Genomic DNA, 17251 nt, shown 5'->3' with positions numbered 1-17251 from the left:
CTCTGGCCCTGCCACACAGGACGCTGGGTGAAGCTCCCCTCCTGGCGTCAGCATCCTGTGCCCACAGCCTCCTCCGCAGCGCCCCCCACCGGCCCTCACCGGGTGTTTCAGCCAGTGATCCTTGATGGCGGGCCGCATCTTTTTGTGCACCACCACCTCCTGCAGCTCCTCCAGTGACGGGTGCTGGCCGATCTCCTCCTCAAAAGGCAGCATGTACTCATCCACAGGTCCTGGAGGAGAGAGTGAGTCCCGAGGCGGGGTTGGGAGGGGGTCACCCGACTGCCCCACTTCTCCCCCACCACACCCAGGACGCTCGGGGCTCCTGCCCTGCTCACCATCGGCAGCTTTGCAGCGGGACACGAGCTCCCACAGCACCAGCCCCATGGCGTACATGTCGATGCGCAGAAAGGCGTCTCTCTGGAAGTTGATGGCTCCCTCGAGCACCTCGGGGGCCATGTACCGCCGCGTGCCCACCTGCGTGAGGACAGGGGAGGGGCTGTGGTCACTAAGCATGTAGAGATGCACTCACAGGACATGGGAGCTACAGCCCGTGTGCACAGCAGGGTCATCGACAATGACAGCTGTCCCCGATGGTCGTGGGGAGGAGGGGGCGGGGAGCCTACAAGGGGCACGATGCAATGACGACTGTGAATATGACTCCAGACAGTAGTAATCTACCACAGAACCGCTGCCTCTTTACTCCATCAACACCACAAGGGGCTCCACAGATAATGTGTATTTTACTGACTGCCACCAAAAATAGAAGGCGGAGAATAGTTCAAAATATTAACAGCAGTTTTTTTACGATGATCTGCTCAGGTTTAACTTTAGGTTACTTTTTCTCCAGGTTTTTGATTTGGATTCTTAATATACACTTATTTATTTATCTTATTTTTATCTTGTTTAATAATTACTGAAAGAGGGAAGGGAAATCTGTTTCTCGCTGACCAGCACAGGAAGCCATGCCACCCTCCAGGCCTCACCTCCCCACTGGTGAAATGAGAGCATAGCCCCTAGGGTTCTCAGACAACTCTGAGCTCACGGGGTGACCCCTGTCCCCTGCCAGCTGACACCAGAAAGGCAATGTCCACCCTTGTCTTCTATCCCCTGAGGCTCGTCACCTGCCCGTGAGTGTCCCCCGGAGGTTTCCCTGGCTCAAACCGAACAGCCAGGCCAAAGTCAGCCAGCACAGCAGTGAGGTCACTCTTCAGCAATACATTCTTGCTCTTAAAGTCCCTGTGGAGACAGTGGACTGAGAGGGAGCCGAACCTGTGGTCCGATCGACCTTGCTCCTGCCTTCCCACCTGGACTCCCAGAGCCCTAAGCCGGGGCCCATCCCACCCTGTGGGGAGCAGGGTCTGCACCAGGTTGGAGTTCCACGAAGCCACACAGGCAGGCAGCTTTAGGACACTCCCCTCCGTCAGTGTGAGAATCCCTAACTGCACTCCGACCAGAGCTGTCACAGCAACGCCAACCCCCGTCTAGTCCCCAGCATCAAAGGCCAGCCCTCACATTCTCAGAGGGTTTGAGGAGGGGCACTGCAGCTGGGGATGTGTTTCCTGGCAAGAATTTACACCGTTTGGGATGTAAGTGAAAAGAGAAGTTTCAATGAATTTGCCTGATTCTGAGCAGGCCCCAGAGCAGAGGTCCCCAACCTCCACGATCTAATGCCTGATGATCTGAGGTGGAGCTAATACAGTAATAATAAAAATAAAGTGCACTGAAATGTAACATGTTTAAATCAACCTGAAACCACCCTCACCCCAGTCCATAGAAAAACTGTCTTCCACAAAACTGGTCCCTGCTGCCAAAAGGTTGGGGACTGCTGCCCCAGAGGTTCGGGCTGCTCTGGAGGTGGTGCAGTGGGCGCTGGGGTTGCGCTCAGCCCTGCCTTTCCCTAGCAGGTCCTCAACTTCCTCATGCCTGTCTCAGCCTTACTCTAAGGACTAAACTGACGGACGAGCCACCCCGGCACACTTACTATGCACTATTGTTAGCCTGGACCCAATGAAGAGTCAGCATTCAACCGTGTTTGACCTACAGAAACGGTAATTTCCTACAGTCAATGCCCTATGTCATTCATGTTATGCCCACTGTGGCCCTGCAGCTTTGAACCCCAGAATCTGAGGCTCCCTCACAGTCAGAGAGGAGCCTCCCTCCCACACTAAACTAGGTCATCTTTTCTGTGCTGCTGTTCCTTCACCTGTAAGAAGGGCTGGGGAAAATAGTACTTATGTCACAGAGCAGTTAGGAGGCTTAAAGGACTTGGCATTTCGGAGTGTCTAGAGTAGTGCCTGCCACTGTGATAATGTAACAAACAGACTGGCTCTCAAAGCACCATCCAAGGACTCCAGAGAATCCCCGAGACTGTTTCAGGGGATCTGCAAGGTCAACATTCCTTTCATAATAATCCGTTATTTGCCTTTCTTAAAGCTCATTCTCCCAGGACTACAGAGTTTTCCAGAGGCTACATACACACGTATACACACGTCGTCACTCTGACAGTTAACAGGATATGTATGCTCTAATACAGCAAGGATCAACGCACAGAACTCCAACCAGGGACAGAATCAGCACTTCCTTCTGTGGCCACTGGAGGGCACCAGAGAACCAGCTTGCAAGACCACAGCCTGAGCAGACAAGGGTGGAAATCAGGGGAAGGGCCAGGGTTGCCCCTGACACACCACAGAGCGGCTAAGCATGTTTATGAAACTGAGAACCACCCCCACCGGGCCCTGCCCTCAACCTCTAACCCTCTCTGTGGCTCCAGGTCAAGAGAAGAGAGGGCAACTGCTAACCCAGGTACCTGTGGGCAATAGATGGCTTGTGGCCCTCGCCCCGGCACCAGGGCACATCCTCGTGTAGGTATGAGAGGCCTCTAGACATCGTCTCTGCCACGTGACACAGTTCGTTCCATGTGATGATGTTCCCCTTGAGGTAATCCGTGAGGGAGCCCTACGGGAGACAGCACAGGCTCTGGGCACGCGGGCAGGACCCAGCCCTGACCCTGAAGGGCAGTACCTGTGGGTCAGATGGCTGAGCTCCCCACCAGAAGGTTGGCACTGACGAGGCCAGGAGGGGCTGGGAAGCGGGTGATATCAGACAGTGATAATCATGAAGTCACTACTCCTGTTTGCAAGAACTGATCCCAGGGAGAGGGGCTCTTCCTGCAGACACTTGTGTCCACACCCGTGGAGGGGGACCTCGGGGGAAGCCCACGGTGGGTCCATGGTCACCTCCCGCGGGAGCAGGGTCCGCAGGGCAAGGCTCACCTTGTCGTGGAAGGCCGTGATGAGCCACAGCTCTGCCTCCAGGCTGGAGCCTCGCTTCTCAGCGGCAATGAACTGCAGCAGGTTCTCGTGCTTCATGCCAGGCGTGCTGAAGATCTCCCGCTCACTCTGCCACGACTGCTTGTCCTGAAGCAGGGAGGCGCAGCTGAACCCCACCGCAGCCACGCCGCCTGGCAGCTTCCCACCCGCTCCCAACCTCAGCCTGTCAGGGGGCAGGGCAGGACTGAGCCGGGCCAAGGACCACAGGCCAGCGGTGAGCCCTGAGATCACTAAGGCCAGCACCTGATTTACGACAGGGGGCACTGAGGTCCAGAGTGACAGAAATGAGTGGCCCAGGACCACCCAACCAACGAGAAGCAGAGCAGGCCTGGTTCTGCCAAGTGTCCTGGGCAATGGCTCCGTTAGCCTGTGTCCAGGGCCTCTAAGCAGAACCTGATGTCAAAGCAAAACCCTGAAAACCAGGGTGGACTGAAGTTCTGCAAATCAAGGTTTCACAAAGCTCTACCCTAGGCCCGCCACCCGCAATGGGGCCCATTCCTCTCACCCCGCTTACACAGGGTATGGACTGCTCTTGGGCAAGAGGGCTCAGGCCCCAGCCAGATGACCTGGAGACTCCCCCCACCACAGGCAGACACACACCTGGAGTGGGAAGATCTTGACAGCCACGAAGTCGTTCATGAGCTGCGCCTTCCAGACACAACCAAAGCGCCCCCGAGCCTTGATCTCCAGCAGTTGCAGAGGCTTCAGGCCCACCAGAGGGGACGGGGGTGGAGGTCCAGGGTCCTAGGGAGATCCAGGGCTTAACAGGATCTGGCCGTAATAGGATCTACCCCGCCCCACCCCGAGCCACCCCCGTCTCACCTCGTGGATGTCCACGTGGCCGTAGGGGGGCTTGCGATGTCGGTACATCCAGAAGGCGAGCAGGGCAATGAGGGAGAGGCCCCCGACGGGCAACAGCGAGTAGGCCAGCACAGTGAGCAGGGTGGGGGCTGTCGGGGGTGGCTCGTACGTGACTAGGGGACACACGGAGCCCAGCGTCACACAGTGCGCCTACCTGCGCACCTCCAGAGCCAGACCAGAGACCCCTGCAGCCGCTCCCCACCCCACGCAGAAGCCGAGCATCTGGGGGCCAAAGCTGGCCCACATCTGCTCCCCCCACGCCCTCACCTTCTGGGCCGCCCGCCTCGGGCAGGTGGGTGAAGCGCTCGTTGCAGAAGTTGCCTTCGCAGCAGCAGAAGTACACCTGGGGGTTCTCCTCGGTGGCCACGCACTCCTGCCTGGAGGCACAGTTTCCCATCCACAACTCGGCTGAGGAACAGACAGACTCCCAGGGCGGCCCAGCCAAAGCCCTCCCCACAGACAGAGATCCTATGGGGAACCGTGGGGGTCGGGCTCCCCGGAAGCGGGACGCAGATCCAAGGTGGGGACAACCCCTCCAGCATCACTGGGGACCTCAAAACCCGGGAGGGCTGGGACCCGGCGACAGCCCATGTGGACTCCAGACTCCCGGCCTCGGGGGTGCCGGCACCTGTCGTAGCAATTGAAGTCGTCCAGCCAGCAGCCTTTCTTGACGAGCTCGATGGTGCCCGAGCTGTTGCGCCAGGAGGCGTAGCAGTGCAGCCGCTTGTCCCGCTCGCCCTCACAGCGCTCCAGGCCGCTCTGGTTGGTGCGCTCCAGCTCCCAGTTGGCGTTGTAGTAGATGCACTCCCGCGTCTCGGCCTCCCCGCGCCCCGAACCTGTGCCCAGGAGGCAGCTGCTGCTGAACCGCCCCAGGCCCCTGGGCTGGAGGAGGGGCGGGCACAGACTGGCAGCCAGTGCGCAGGGAGGGGATCGGCCAACACCCGGAGCTCCGGGTGCCTCCCTGCAACCCCAGGCATGTCAGAATCACCGTGTGTGCTGGAGTGGGGCGGGAGGGTGATGCTAGACATGCCTATTCCTGGGCCCAGCCCAGACCCTGCCAACTGGAGTGGGGGCAGGATCTGTGTTTTAACCACCCCCTTTGTCCCAGGTGGTTTTCGTGCAAAACTCGGGGACCACTTTGGAGAAACTAGGAGCGCAGCTTCCTGCCCATGTCTCTGTCTTGTCTCAGCAGCTCTGCTAGCGAGAGGTGGGGCTGAGGGAATGGGATGGAAACGCTGTGGCAGGGCCCATGCTGGTGCCAACGATGCCCACACCTCCCCCTCCCCCCGCCCACCTGCAGCAGCATCGGCAGCTGCATACTCTGCAAAGCCCCCAATCCAGAGGGCACACAGGACCCACTGCATCCATGGCAGCAAATCTAGTGGGGGTCCTCTGGTGACCTGTGGGCCGGACCCCCAAGCTGGGCTAAAGACAGGTGCTGGGCACAACCCCACCCTCCTTCCTCCGACTGCAGCACACAACATTGCCAGGCTCTTGAATATGCTCGGCTTCCAGGCTTCACACAAGTTACTACCTCTGGCTGCAAGACGTTCCCCACTTTCTCCTTTAAATGTTGGCTCTTCTCTCTCCCTGGAGGCCAGGCCAATTACTCTCCACTTCCACAGGCCTTTGCACTTCCTCCATCACCTCATTTATCCCCTGTGACTAATTGCCTGTTGCTGTTTAAAGGGTTTTTCCAGACATTCAAAAAGTATAAAAATAATGCAACCAAAGATAATCCCCCCAGAGACAATAACATAATAAACACTCATATAAGAAACAAAACATTACAAATGTGCTTGATGATTGCTTCCTAATCCTGTGGGCTTCCCCCACAGGACTGCAAAGCTGATGCTTTGACAGCAGAAACCTTAACTGTCTTGAGTGCTAGAACCAGGTCCAGACACAGGCTGGAAAGATGGGCAGAGGCACCGAAAGAAGGATGGACCAATAATCAGACAGAAGGACATAGTTCTCTCCTGGCTGGAGCTGGATTGTCAAGGGAGGGGAAAACGAGGGATGGCCTCAGCCTGCAGCCCAAGCCCTAAGGTCCATCTGCGCTCAGACAACAAGCCTCCGCGCCCCGTATAAAGCTGGGAGCCCGCCGAAAGAGAGAAGTCAGCACACAGCAGGAGTGTCCCAAGCTTGGCCCAGCTCTTCTCTCCAGGCTACTGACCAAGCAGGGACCCCTCTGGCCACTACTGTGAGCAGGACCCATGCGGACAGGGCTGGGAACTCCAAATCTCAAGGCTCCAGTTAAGACCCAGGGCTCAGGATGACCGTGGACCCACACCTGACAAGATCCTCCTACACGTGCATGCATGCTAAGTCGCTCAGTCGTGTCTGACTCTTTGTGACCCCATGCACTGCAGCCCGCCAGGCTCCTCTGTCCATGGGATTCTCCAGGCAAGAATACTGGAGTGGGTTGCCGTGCCCTCCTCCAGGGGATCTTCCTGACCCAGGGATGGAACCCATGTCTCCAGCGCCTCCCGCACGGGCAGGCTGTCCCTTACCACTAGCGCCACCCGGCGAACCCCACACACCAACTGAAAAAAAGGGGCCTCGACCCCATTCAGGTCCTGGTTTGGACACCTCCTGGCAAGTGCCCCAACCACCTCGTGCCTGTGTTTCCCCACTCGGGTAAAGGGGATGCTAACGAACCCACTTCCTTGGCTGTCCCAAGAATGACTTGAGTTATTGCATTTTAAGTGAGAAAGATGCCTGGCACCATCACTGTTATATCAGAGTCAGACCCCTCCCCACTGCCAACGCCATTTCGTCACAGCACAAGCCCCCCGCCCCGTCAGGCTGGGGGTGTGCACACCCACACCTGCAAGAGCTTTGTCCCCCAGGGGGACTCGGGGAGACCGGGAGGCTGCATGCCCCCCCACTCCCAGACTCTGCTGCCAGCTGGAGAGGAATCCCCCTCCTCCCTCCTCCCTGGCACTCCTTCTGCACACACTCAGCTATTTATAGCCTCTGGCAACACTCCAACCACAAGGCCGCCTCCGCCTTTTAATAGACACAGGGCTCCTGCCCACGCTCATAGAGCCGGGGCCCCCTACACAGGAGGCTCCCCCAACCCCCGCCCATTCACCCATCCCAGCAGGAGAAGAAGCTGTGCCCGCACTTGCTGCCTCAGAGCCCAGAGGGGCACCTCCCCCGAAGACATGAGGGTAAGGGGTTCATTCTACCCCGAGCACCAGCCGACCTGAGCACTAGCCTCTCAAGGAAACAGGTATACAAGCAGCAGTGTCCCCAAGAGGTGGTCCTTATGTTCCAAGGAGTCTAAACCTCGGTGGGAAGACACCCCTGGTGCTCCCCAAGCCCCCAGTCCAGGCGAGACACGGAAACCCCAATCCTGGACACACAGAACCACACGCAGATTCCACTCGGAACCCACGATCTGAAAGCAGGATGGACCTGAATAGATGGGCTCTGACACGCAAGGTCTGTTTCCCAGGCCAGCTGGCCTTGGATGTACCCAACTTGCACTTGGGGAGACAAGGGGGAAATCTAATGGGGAGACAGAGAGGGCTGGAGACCTGAGGCAGACCTTGGGGGGAGGGGGTGCAGCCGGAGCAGCCACGCCTCCCCTGGGGTCCCCCGAGCTCTGGGTCTAGGGAACATTCAGCTCAGCCAACAGCTCTCAGAGGTACCACAGACCCCAGCAGCCAGCCGGCCACTGCACTCTGCCCTTGGTTCCCGGGGCTCCCTGAACAGCCCCGCCTCCCTGTGGGCGCAGTCCCCCTACACTGTTGAGTGGTGAGAATGGGATGCCAGCCACCACCCACCCACCTCAGGCACCAGGTCACCACCCCCGCTCCCTGCAGGAGCCACCAAGCCAGAGAGGCGGCCAAGTGAGGCAAGCCCAGCTTTCTCCCACATCGTCCAGCCTCCAGGTCTGCGCAGAGAAGAGAGGCAGCCCCCACCCCGCCACACAAGCGCACACAGGGGTCAGGCTCCCTTCCCTGGAGGCTGTGCTCTGGGCTCCCCTCACCCTGCCCCGAGGAGGGACCTGCCCTTAGCCGAGCACCCGCTGTCACCACAGGCTCCTCCAGAGCAGCCAAGGAGGGTCCTGAAGGTGGGGGCGCCCAGCGGCAATACCCGGATCTGAGTTTGTGACTCCGCCTCCCCCGGTCCACACAGGATGCTCTTCACCATCTTCCCCACGACCAGAGTAGGATGGCTGGTGTGTGCGGGATAAAGGGAACCTAAATGGAGGTGAGGAGGAGGGCTGGAGCACACACACACGTGTGCACGCACTGTGCAATGACACACACATACAAGAGGCAGGAAAGAATCCCAAACTGGACTACACCCATCTCTGAACTTCTCCCACACAAGAGAATAACTCTACCCAAGATGTTTATTAAGTGTCAAAACCAGGTTTTGAGCCCAAGGCTGCCTTGCTGTGGAGTACACACGCTCTTCACCTGCTCTTGACACCGCTACTCTCGGTGTTAGCAAACAGCTCACTGTACAGTCAGACCACCACCTCAGGGCCCACCCTCCTGTTGGACCTCGAGGGTCCCTGACAATGCTTGCTGCCGTGAGCCCTGCCGCCATGGGCCCTCCTGGGGTCCCCTGTGTGTTTTCTCATGAGCGGGTGCTCCTCTAGGGGATACACCACGGGTTAGAGGTCAGAGAAGGGGGACACAGGGATGAGCATCTCCAACTCACAGGTCACGGTCACACTGTTCTCCCACGTGGATGTACTCTGTACGTGCCCAAGAGACTCCAGACCCACTGAGCCACCCCGAGCCCTGCGACGTGCTAACCGGAGCAGGGTGAAATCGGACGTCACGGTTCTGATCCCCATTTCCTAATCGCTTGTGAAAGTGGTCATGCGTGTGTGAGTCAGCTCCTTCTGAAAACTGCCTCTTCACATCCTTTCCCGTTTTTCCACTGGGCTGCTTCTCCTTTGGGTTATAGAAATTTTTTATATGTTCCAATAAAACTTTTCTTACTACAAAATAACCCCTTTCATTTGTTTGTTTGCTCCTTGCCAGAAACCCTACTTTAATGTGACGCTAACACAGTTTTATGACATTTCTTGTAGTTAGTATTTTCCCAATTTATCTTTATCCAACTCGTACTTCAAATCTTTCTGTATCTCTTTTTATCCCAACTCAATCTAATATTGTCTTTGATCTAACATTGAATCCCGGGTCCAGGAAGATTCCACATGCTGCAGAGCACTAAGCCTGCGCAGCAGAACTACTGAAGCTACATGCTCTAGAGCCCGAGCTTCATGACAAGAGAAGCCACTGCAAGGAGAAGTGCGCACACTGCAACCAGAGAGCAGACCCCGCCCGCCACAACTAGAGAAAGCCTGTGCACAGCAACGAGGACCCGGCACAGCCAAAACCCCCGACTCTAGTCCCATTACAAGTACCGCTATGAAAACTGGAGCTATCAAGGGAACATTTCATGCAAGGACGGGCACACTTAAAGGACAGAAATGGTAAGGATCTAACAGAAGCAGAAGAGATTAAGCAGAGGTGGCAAGAATACACAGAAGAATGATACAAAAAAAGGTCTTAATGACACAGATAACCACGGTGGTGTGATCACTCACCTACAGCCAGACATCTTTGAGGATGGGCCTTGGGAAATGTTAGTACAAACAAAGCTACTGGAGGTGATGAAATTCTAGCTGAGCTATTTCAAATCCTAAAAGAAGATGCTGTTAAAGTGCTGCACTCACTATGTCAGCAAAATTGGAAACCTCAGCAGTGGCCACAGGACACTCCAATCCCAAAGGACAGTGCCAAAGAATGTTCAAGCTACCACATAACTGGGCTCATTTCACATGCTAGCAAGTTCCTGCTCAAAATCCTTCAAACTAGGCTTCATCAGTACTTCACCTGAGAACTTCCAGATATGCAAGCTGAGTTTAGAAAAGGCAGAACAACTAGAAATCAAACTGTCAATATCTGTTGGATCATACAGAAAGCAAAGGAATTCCAGAAAAACATCTGTTTCATTGACTATGCTAAAGTCTGGATCACAACAAACTGTGGAAAATTCTTAAAGAGATGAGAATATCAGACCACCTTACCTGTCTCATGAGAAACCTATATGCAGATCAAGAAGCAACAGTTAGAACCAGACATGGAACAACAGACTGGTTCAAAAACTGGGAAAGGAGTACAACACCTGTATATTGTCACAGCAAAAACAAGACCAGGAGCTGACTGTGGCTCAGACCATGAACTCCTTATTGCCAAATTCAGACTTAAATTGAAGAAAGTAGGGAAAACCACTAGATCATTCAGGTATGACCTAAATCAAATCCCTTATGATTATACAGTGGAAGTGAGAAATAGATTTAAGGGCCTAAATCTGATAGATAGAGTGCCTGATGAACTATGGAATGAGGTTCGTGACATTGTACAGGAGACAGGGATCAAGACCATTCCCATAGAAAAGAAATGCAAAAAAGCAAAATGGCTGTCTGGGGAGGCCTTACAAATAGCTGTGAAAAGAAGAGAAGCAAAAAACAAAGGACAAAAGGAAAGATATAAACATCTGAATGCAGAGTTCCAAAGAATAGCAAGAAGAGATAAGAAAGCCTTCTTCAGTGATCAATGCAGAGAAATACAGGAAAACAACAGAATGGGAAAGACTAGGGATCTCTTCAAGAAAATCAGAGATAACAAAGGAACATTTCATGCAAAGATGAGCTCAATAAAGGACAGAAATTGGTATGGACCTAACAGAAGCAGAAGATATTAAGAAAAGATGACAAGAATACACAGAACTGTACAAAAAAGATCTTCACGACCCAGATAATTACGATGGAGTGATCACTCACCTAGAGCCAGACATCCTGGAATGTGAAGTCAAATGGGCCTTAGAAAGCATCACTACAAACAAAGCTAGTGGAGGTGATGGAATTTCAGTTGAGCTATTCCAAATCCTGAAAGATGATGCTGTGAAAGTGCTGCACTCAATATGCCAGCAAATTTGGAAAACTCAGCAGTGGCCACGGGACTGGAAAAGGTCAGTTTTCATTCCAATCCCAAAGAAAGGCAATGCCAAAGAATGCTCAAACTACCGCACAATTGCACTCATCTCACACGCTAGTAAAGTAATGCTCAAAATTCTCCAAGCCAGGCTTCAGCAATATGTGAACTGTGAACTTCCTGATGTTCAAGCTGGTTTTAGAAAAGGCAGAGGAACCAGAGATCAAATCGCCAACATCCGCTGGATCATAGAAAAAGCAAGAGAGTTCCAGAAAAACATCTATTTCTGCTTTACTGACTATGCCAAAGCCTTTGACTGCGTGGATCACAATAAACTGTGGAAAATTCTTCACGAGATGGGAATACCAGACCACCTGATCTGCCTCTTGAGAAATTTGTATGCAGGTCAGGAAGCAACAGTTAGAACTGGACATGGAACAACAGACTGGTTCCAAATAGGAAAAGGAGTTCGTCAAGGCTGTATATTGTCACCCTGTTTATTTAACTTACATGCAGAGTGCATCATGAGAAACCCTGGACTGGAAGAAACACAAACTGGAATCAAGATTGCCGGGAGAAATATCAATAACCTCAGATATGCAGATGACACCACCCTTATGAAGAGGAACTAAAAAGCCTCTTGATGAAAGTGAAAATGGAGAGTGAAAAAGTTGGCTTAAAGCTCAACATTCAGAAAACGAAGATCATGGCATCTGGTCCCACCACTTCATGGGAAATAGATGGGCAAACAGTGGAAACAGTGTCAGACTTTATTTTTCTGGGCTCCAAAATCACTGCAGATGGTGACTGCAGCCATGAAATTAAAAGACGCTTACTCCTTGGAAGGAAAGTTATGACCAACCTAGATAGCATGTTCAAAAGCAGAGACATTACTTTGCCAACAAAGGTTCGTCTAGTCAAGGCTATGGTTTTTCCTGTGGTCATGTATAGATGTGAGAGTTGGACCACATGTGAAGAAGGCTGAGCGCCGAAGAATTGATGCTTTTGAACTGTGGTGTTGGAGAAGACTCTTGAGAGTCCCTTGGACTGCAAGGAGATCCAACCAGTCCATTCTAAAGGAGATCAGCCCTGGGATTTCTTTGGAAGGAATGATGCTAAAGCTGAAACTCTAGTACTTTGGCCACCTCATGCGAAGAGTTGACTCATTGGAAAAGACTCTGATGCTGGGAGGGATTGGGGGCAGGAGGAGAAGGGGACAACAGAGAATGAGATAGCTGGATGGCATTACTGACTTGATGGACATGAGTCTGAGTGAACTCTGGGAGTTGGTGATGGACAGGGAGGCCTGGCGTGCTGTGATTCATGGGGTCACAAAGAGTCGGACATGACTGAGCGACTGATCTGATCTGATCTGCTTATTTAACTTATATGCAGAGTACATCATGAGAAACGCTGGGCTGGAAGAAGCACAAGCTGGAATCAAGATTGCCGGGAGAAACATCAATAACGTCAGCTATGCAGATGATACCACTTTAACAGCAGAAAGTGAAGAGGAACTAAGGAGCCTCTTGATGAAGGTGAAATGGGAGTGGAAAAGCTGGCTTAAAACTCAACATTCAAAAAACGAAGATCATAGATGCCGTTTCCATCACTTCACGGCAAATAGGAGAAAAAGTGGAATCGGTGACAGATGTTATTTTCTTGGGCTCCAAAATCACTGTAGACAGAGACTGCAGCCATAAAATTAAAAGACGCTTGCTCTTTGGAAGTAAAGTTATGACAAACCTAGACAATGTATTAAAAAGCAGACACATCACTTTGCCAACAAAGGTCTATACAGTCCAAACTATGGTTTCTCTCGCAGTCATGTACAGATGTGAGAGCAGGACGATATTGAAGGCTAATTGCCAAAGAACTGATGCTTTTGAATTGTGGTGCTGGAGAAGTCCCTTGGATTGCAAGATCAAACCAGCCAATCCTAAAGGAAATCAACCCTGAATATCCATTGGAAAGACTGATGCTAAAGCTGAGGCTCCAATACTTTGGCCACCTGATGTGAAGAACTGCCTTGCTAGAAAAGACCCTGATTCTGGGAATGATTAAGGGCAGAAGGAGAAGGGAGCAACAAAGGATTTGATAGCTGGATGGCACTACCAACTCAATGGACATGAGTCTGGGCAAATTCCGAGAGACAGTGAAGGACAGGGAAGCCTAGCGTGCTGCAGTCCATGGGGCTGCAGAGTTGGACACGACTTGGCGACTGAACAACAGCATTTAAATTTGTTTTTTCTCTACCGTTAAGACCTTTACATTATCATTGTAGATCCCATTTCAGGGACTTCCCTGGTGGTCCAGTGGCCAAGACTCCTTGCTCCCAATGCAGGGGGCCTAGGTCTGATCCCTGGGCAGGGAATTAGACCCTACATGCCGCAAGTAACACCTGGCCCAGCCAAATGTATGCCTGTTTTAAATTCCATTATTTCAGCCACTTCTGGTCTGGAAGTAATGCACCCTATTTCCATTCCATTGTAAGCTAAGCTTTAACATGTACATTTATGCTAAAAGCCGAACGTTAATCAACATCTCTCCTATCCCTTATTGGAACTTCACTGTTCTAATTACCTCCATCCAACCTACATTAAATTAACATATTTGTGTTCCACGTGTAACCGATTGTTCATCTTCTTATCTGCCTCCCGAAGCAGATATATTTGGGTTTTACACAGTCGGCATCTTCTTCTCAGCTCATACATCCATCAGTTGGTCTGCGCACCCATTCATTCTGGAACTCCACTCTTCCTTCCAAGACCGCTGTCCTTTCCACGGAACACCTTCCTTCAGTACAGATCTTTGGATAAAGAAGCCTTCTCTCTCTGAAAATTTGTCATTTTGTTCTTTTTCCTAACTGACTCTGTTCTTGTTCCTAACTGACAGTTTAGAAGAACATAACCTTTTAGGTTGAGTTATTTTCTCTCAGCATCTTGAAGGTATTATTCCACTGTCTTCTGGCTTTCACTGTTACTGCAGAAAAGTCTATGATTAGTTTACCTTTGTAGATATTCTGCCTCTTCCCTCTGGTTGCTTTCTTAGATCTGCTTCTTGCAATTTCACTAATGAGCTGTATGTTTAAACTTATTTGTACTGCTCAGAGGCATGGGCTTATGCAGTTATGTGCTAAGTCGCTTCAGCTGTGTCCCCATGGACAGTAGCCTGCCAGGCTCCTCTGTCTATGGGATTCTCCAGGCAAGAATACTGGAGTGGGTTGCCATACTGCTCAGAAGAATATGCTTTTAATCTGATGATTCACATCTTTCACTGACTCTGAAAAATTCTTTGTTGTTGCTCAGCCACTAAGTTGTGTCCGACTCTGTGACCCCATGAACTGCAGCACACAGCGCTTCCCTGTCCTTCACATGGCCCAGAGTTTGCTCACATGCACGTCCATCGAGTTGGTGATGCCATCCAACCAGCTCATCCCCTGTTGCCCCCTTTTCCTCCTCCCCTCAATCATTCCCAGCATCAGGGTCTTTTCCAACAAGCTGGGTCTTCCTATCAGGTGGCCAAAGTATTGGAGCTTCAATATCAGTCCTTCCAGTGAATATTTAGGGTTGATCTCCTTTAGGATGGACTGGTTTGATCTCCTTGCTATCCAAGGGACTCTCAAGAATCTCCTCCAACACCACAGTTTGAAAGCATCAATTCTCCGGCGCTCAGCCTTCTTTATGGTCCAACTATCACATCCGTACGTGAGTACTGGAAAAACCACAGCTTAGACTATACAGACCTTTGCCGGCAAAGTGATGTCTCTGCTTTTTAATATGCTGTCAAGGTGTGTCATGGCTTTTCTTCCAAGAAACAAGAGTCTTTTAATTTTGTGGCTGCAATCCCCATCTGTAGTGATTTTGGAGCCCAAGAAAATAAAATCTGTCACTGTTTCCACTTTTCCCACATCTATTTCTATCTCCCTGTTCCATGTTCTGACATTCCTATTACAAGCATCAGACCATCAGATCAGTCTCTTAACTCTGCTTTCATATTTTTCAAATCTGTGTCTGCTGCTGCTGCTGCTAAGTCACTTCAGTCGTGTCCGACTCTGTGCGACCCCAGAGACGGCAGCCCACCAGGCTCCCCCGTCCCTGGGATTCTCCAGGCAAGAACACTGGAGTGGGTTGCCATTTCCTTCTCCAATGCATGAAAGTGAAAAGTTAAAGTGAAGTCGCTCAGTTGTGTCTGACTCTTAGCGAACCCATGGACTGCAGCCCACCAGGCTCCTCTGTCCATGGGATTTTCCAGGCAAGAGTACTGGGGTGGGGTGCCATCGCCTTCTCCGAATCTGTGTCTAAACACCATTATAGATAATTCCACAGATCTAACTTCCAACTAATTAATTCTCTTTTTAGCTGGGTCTAATTTGCTATTTAGTTCTAATTAATTTATAAATTCAATTAATCTATTATTTTATTTTGACAAGTTCTACTTAACAAAAAACCTTCTTGGTCAATTTTGATACTTCCATTTCTTGTCATACTTCCAAATCTCTAGTTTATATAAATTCCATAATTTAACTTCCTAAACATCTATTTATCCCACTTGTTACTTTTGATGATTTTACTCATGGAATCTTGTTTCCCTGTGTGTTTTGGAATTTTGGATTCTGTTTTTGGATACAGAACTTATGTTCAGTGGCGGCCTTTTCTGTGGGAATAAAAAGTGAAGCCAAGTTTGAAGGGGCAAACTTCCAGAAATAATTTATATTTTGCTTCTGCCAAATTCTGCCAAATTCTCTAGGACATTACCAATCTGGAATCACTGTAATTATTCAACGTCAGGTTCCCAGGAAACACAGATGGTATAAACTTCAACTCCAAGCTCATGGAAGCACACAGATCTGTTACAAATTCTCAAAGGAAACTACCCACCTCCCCAGCAATCAACAATACATCTATTCCCTTTATCAGCAAAAGAATGCTCCCTCTTGTCCATACTTTCACTGAATGAATAACCCTGCAGAATCTTATCATGTGAGAGCCTCAGTCTCAGTTCCACATCTTATCTCCTGCGCCTCACACCCTGCTACCACCCACATCTTGAAATTATGGAAAGAGGCAAAGTCCCTCAGGAAAAAGCAGCTTTAGCCAGTGAAAGGGCACAGCTCTAGTTTCCAGCCCACTCTTGCTTCTCCCTCTTTTATACATGCAAGTATGCATATACATTTAAAAAGGATATTCGCTATACTTTATCCAGCATTTCCATGTGTCTTGTATAACGAGGTTTTTTGGCTCTTCTGTTCACTATTATTGCCAGAAATGCAAGTTCGGAGCAGTTTTCAAGGCTGACAAGAGGAGCTCTATCAGCCTGCATGCTAAGTCACTTCAGTCGTATCCAACTCTTTGAGACCCTCTGGACTACAGCCTGCCAGGCTCCTCTGTCCACAAAATTCTCCACAAAATGGAGTGTGCTGCCATGCCCTCCTCCACGGGATCTTCCCCACCCAGAGATGGAACCCGAATCTCCTGCATTTCCTGCACTGACAGGTAGGTTCTTTACGACTAGTGCCAGCAGAACAAGAAATCAAGCGAGGTCACCTCGAGTCACATTCAACTTCGACTTTGTAAATGATTCCGTAACACCACCCACAGAACAAGGTTGGGCCAGTGAGGGGGCGGAGGATTTCCCTGGTGGCTCAGTGGTAAAGAATCCGCCTGCCAATGCAGGAGACAAGGGTTCAGTCCCTGATTAGGGAACATCTCACATGCCACGGAGCAATTAAGCTGCACCACAACTGCTCAGCCTGCGCTCCGGAGCCTGGAAGCCAACTACTGTAGCCCGTGCGCCCCAGAGCCCTGCGCCAAAGAGAAGCCACTGCAGCCAGAGAGGAGCCCTGCACTCCGCAACCAGAGAACCCCGAGCAGCAACGGAGACTCAGCACAGCCAAAACTAAAACATACAATTAAAAAAAAAAACACACACACAAGGGTGCAGGACCATTCTCCACAACACCTGCTTTTCTCCAGAGCCCATCATTCCTGAAGGACACTGGCAAGAGAGCTTGTAGATAAAAGGTCAAGGATTTTACACAAATGTTATTTTTGCTCCCTCCTGTAATCCCACTAAAACCACAGCAAAGAA

The 17251-nt window shown here is 51.3% G+C and overlaps 1 protein-coding gene across 6 annotated transcripts in view; it reads right to left on the bottom strand.

Moving 5' to 3' along the window:
• ACVR2B (activin A receptor type 2B) overlaps positions 1 to 17251 on the bottom strand; it is a 34967-nt gene that overhangs the window by 6530 nt on the left and 11186 nt on the right. For 3 of the 6 annotated variants that reach the window (XM_086365947.1, XM_086365945.1, XM_086365948.1), the window contains exons 2-10: positions 4819 to 5026; positions 4458 to 4567; positions 4152 to 4303; positions 3930 to 4073; positions 3273 to 3416; positions 2807 to 2955; positions 1122 to 1236; positions 336 to 474; positions 100 to 230 (exon numbers count right to left, since the gene is read on the bottom strand). In XM_086365947.1, the coding sequence (XP_086222073.1) occupies positions 100 to 230; positions 336 to 474; positions 1122 to 1236; positions 2807 to 2955; positions 3273 to 3416; positions 3930 to 4073; positions 4152 to 4303; positions 4458 to 4567; positions 4819 to 5026 (1292 nt within the window). Of the gene's footprint in view, positions 1 to 99; positions 231 to 335; positions 475 to 1121; positions 1237 to 2475; positions 2631 to 2806; positions 2956 to 3272; positions 3417 to 3929; positions 4074 to 4151; positions 4304 to 4457; positions 4568 to 4818; positions 5027 to 8873; positions 9094 to 17251 lie in introns of those variants that run through there. The other 3 variants (XR_015150917.1, XR_015150916.1, XM_086365949.1) reach the window with 2 other exon arrangements.

The sequence above is a fragment of the Bos grunniens genome, chromosome 22, assembly GCF_055505025.1.
Source record: "Bos grunniens cultivar Pamir isolate PY7600 chromosome 22, Bosgru_T2T1.0, whole genome shotgun sequence".
Taxonomy (NCBI): domain Eukaryota; kingdom Metazoa; phylum Chordata; class Mammalia; order Artiodactyla; family Bovidae; genus Bos; species Bos grunniens.
This window is presented reverse-complemented; position numbering and strand designations above follow the sequence as displayed.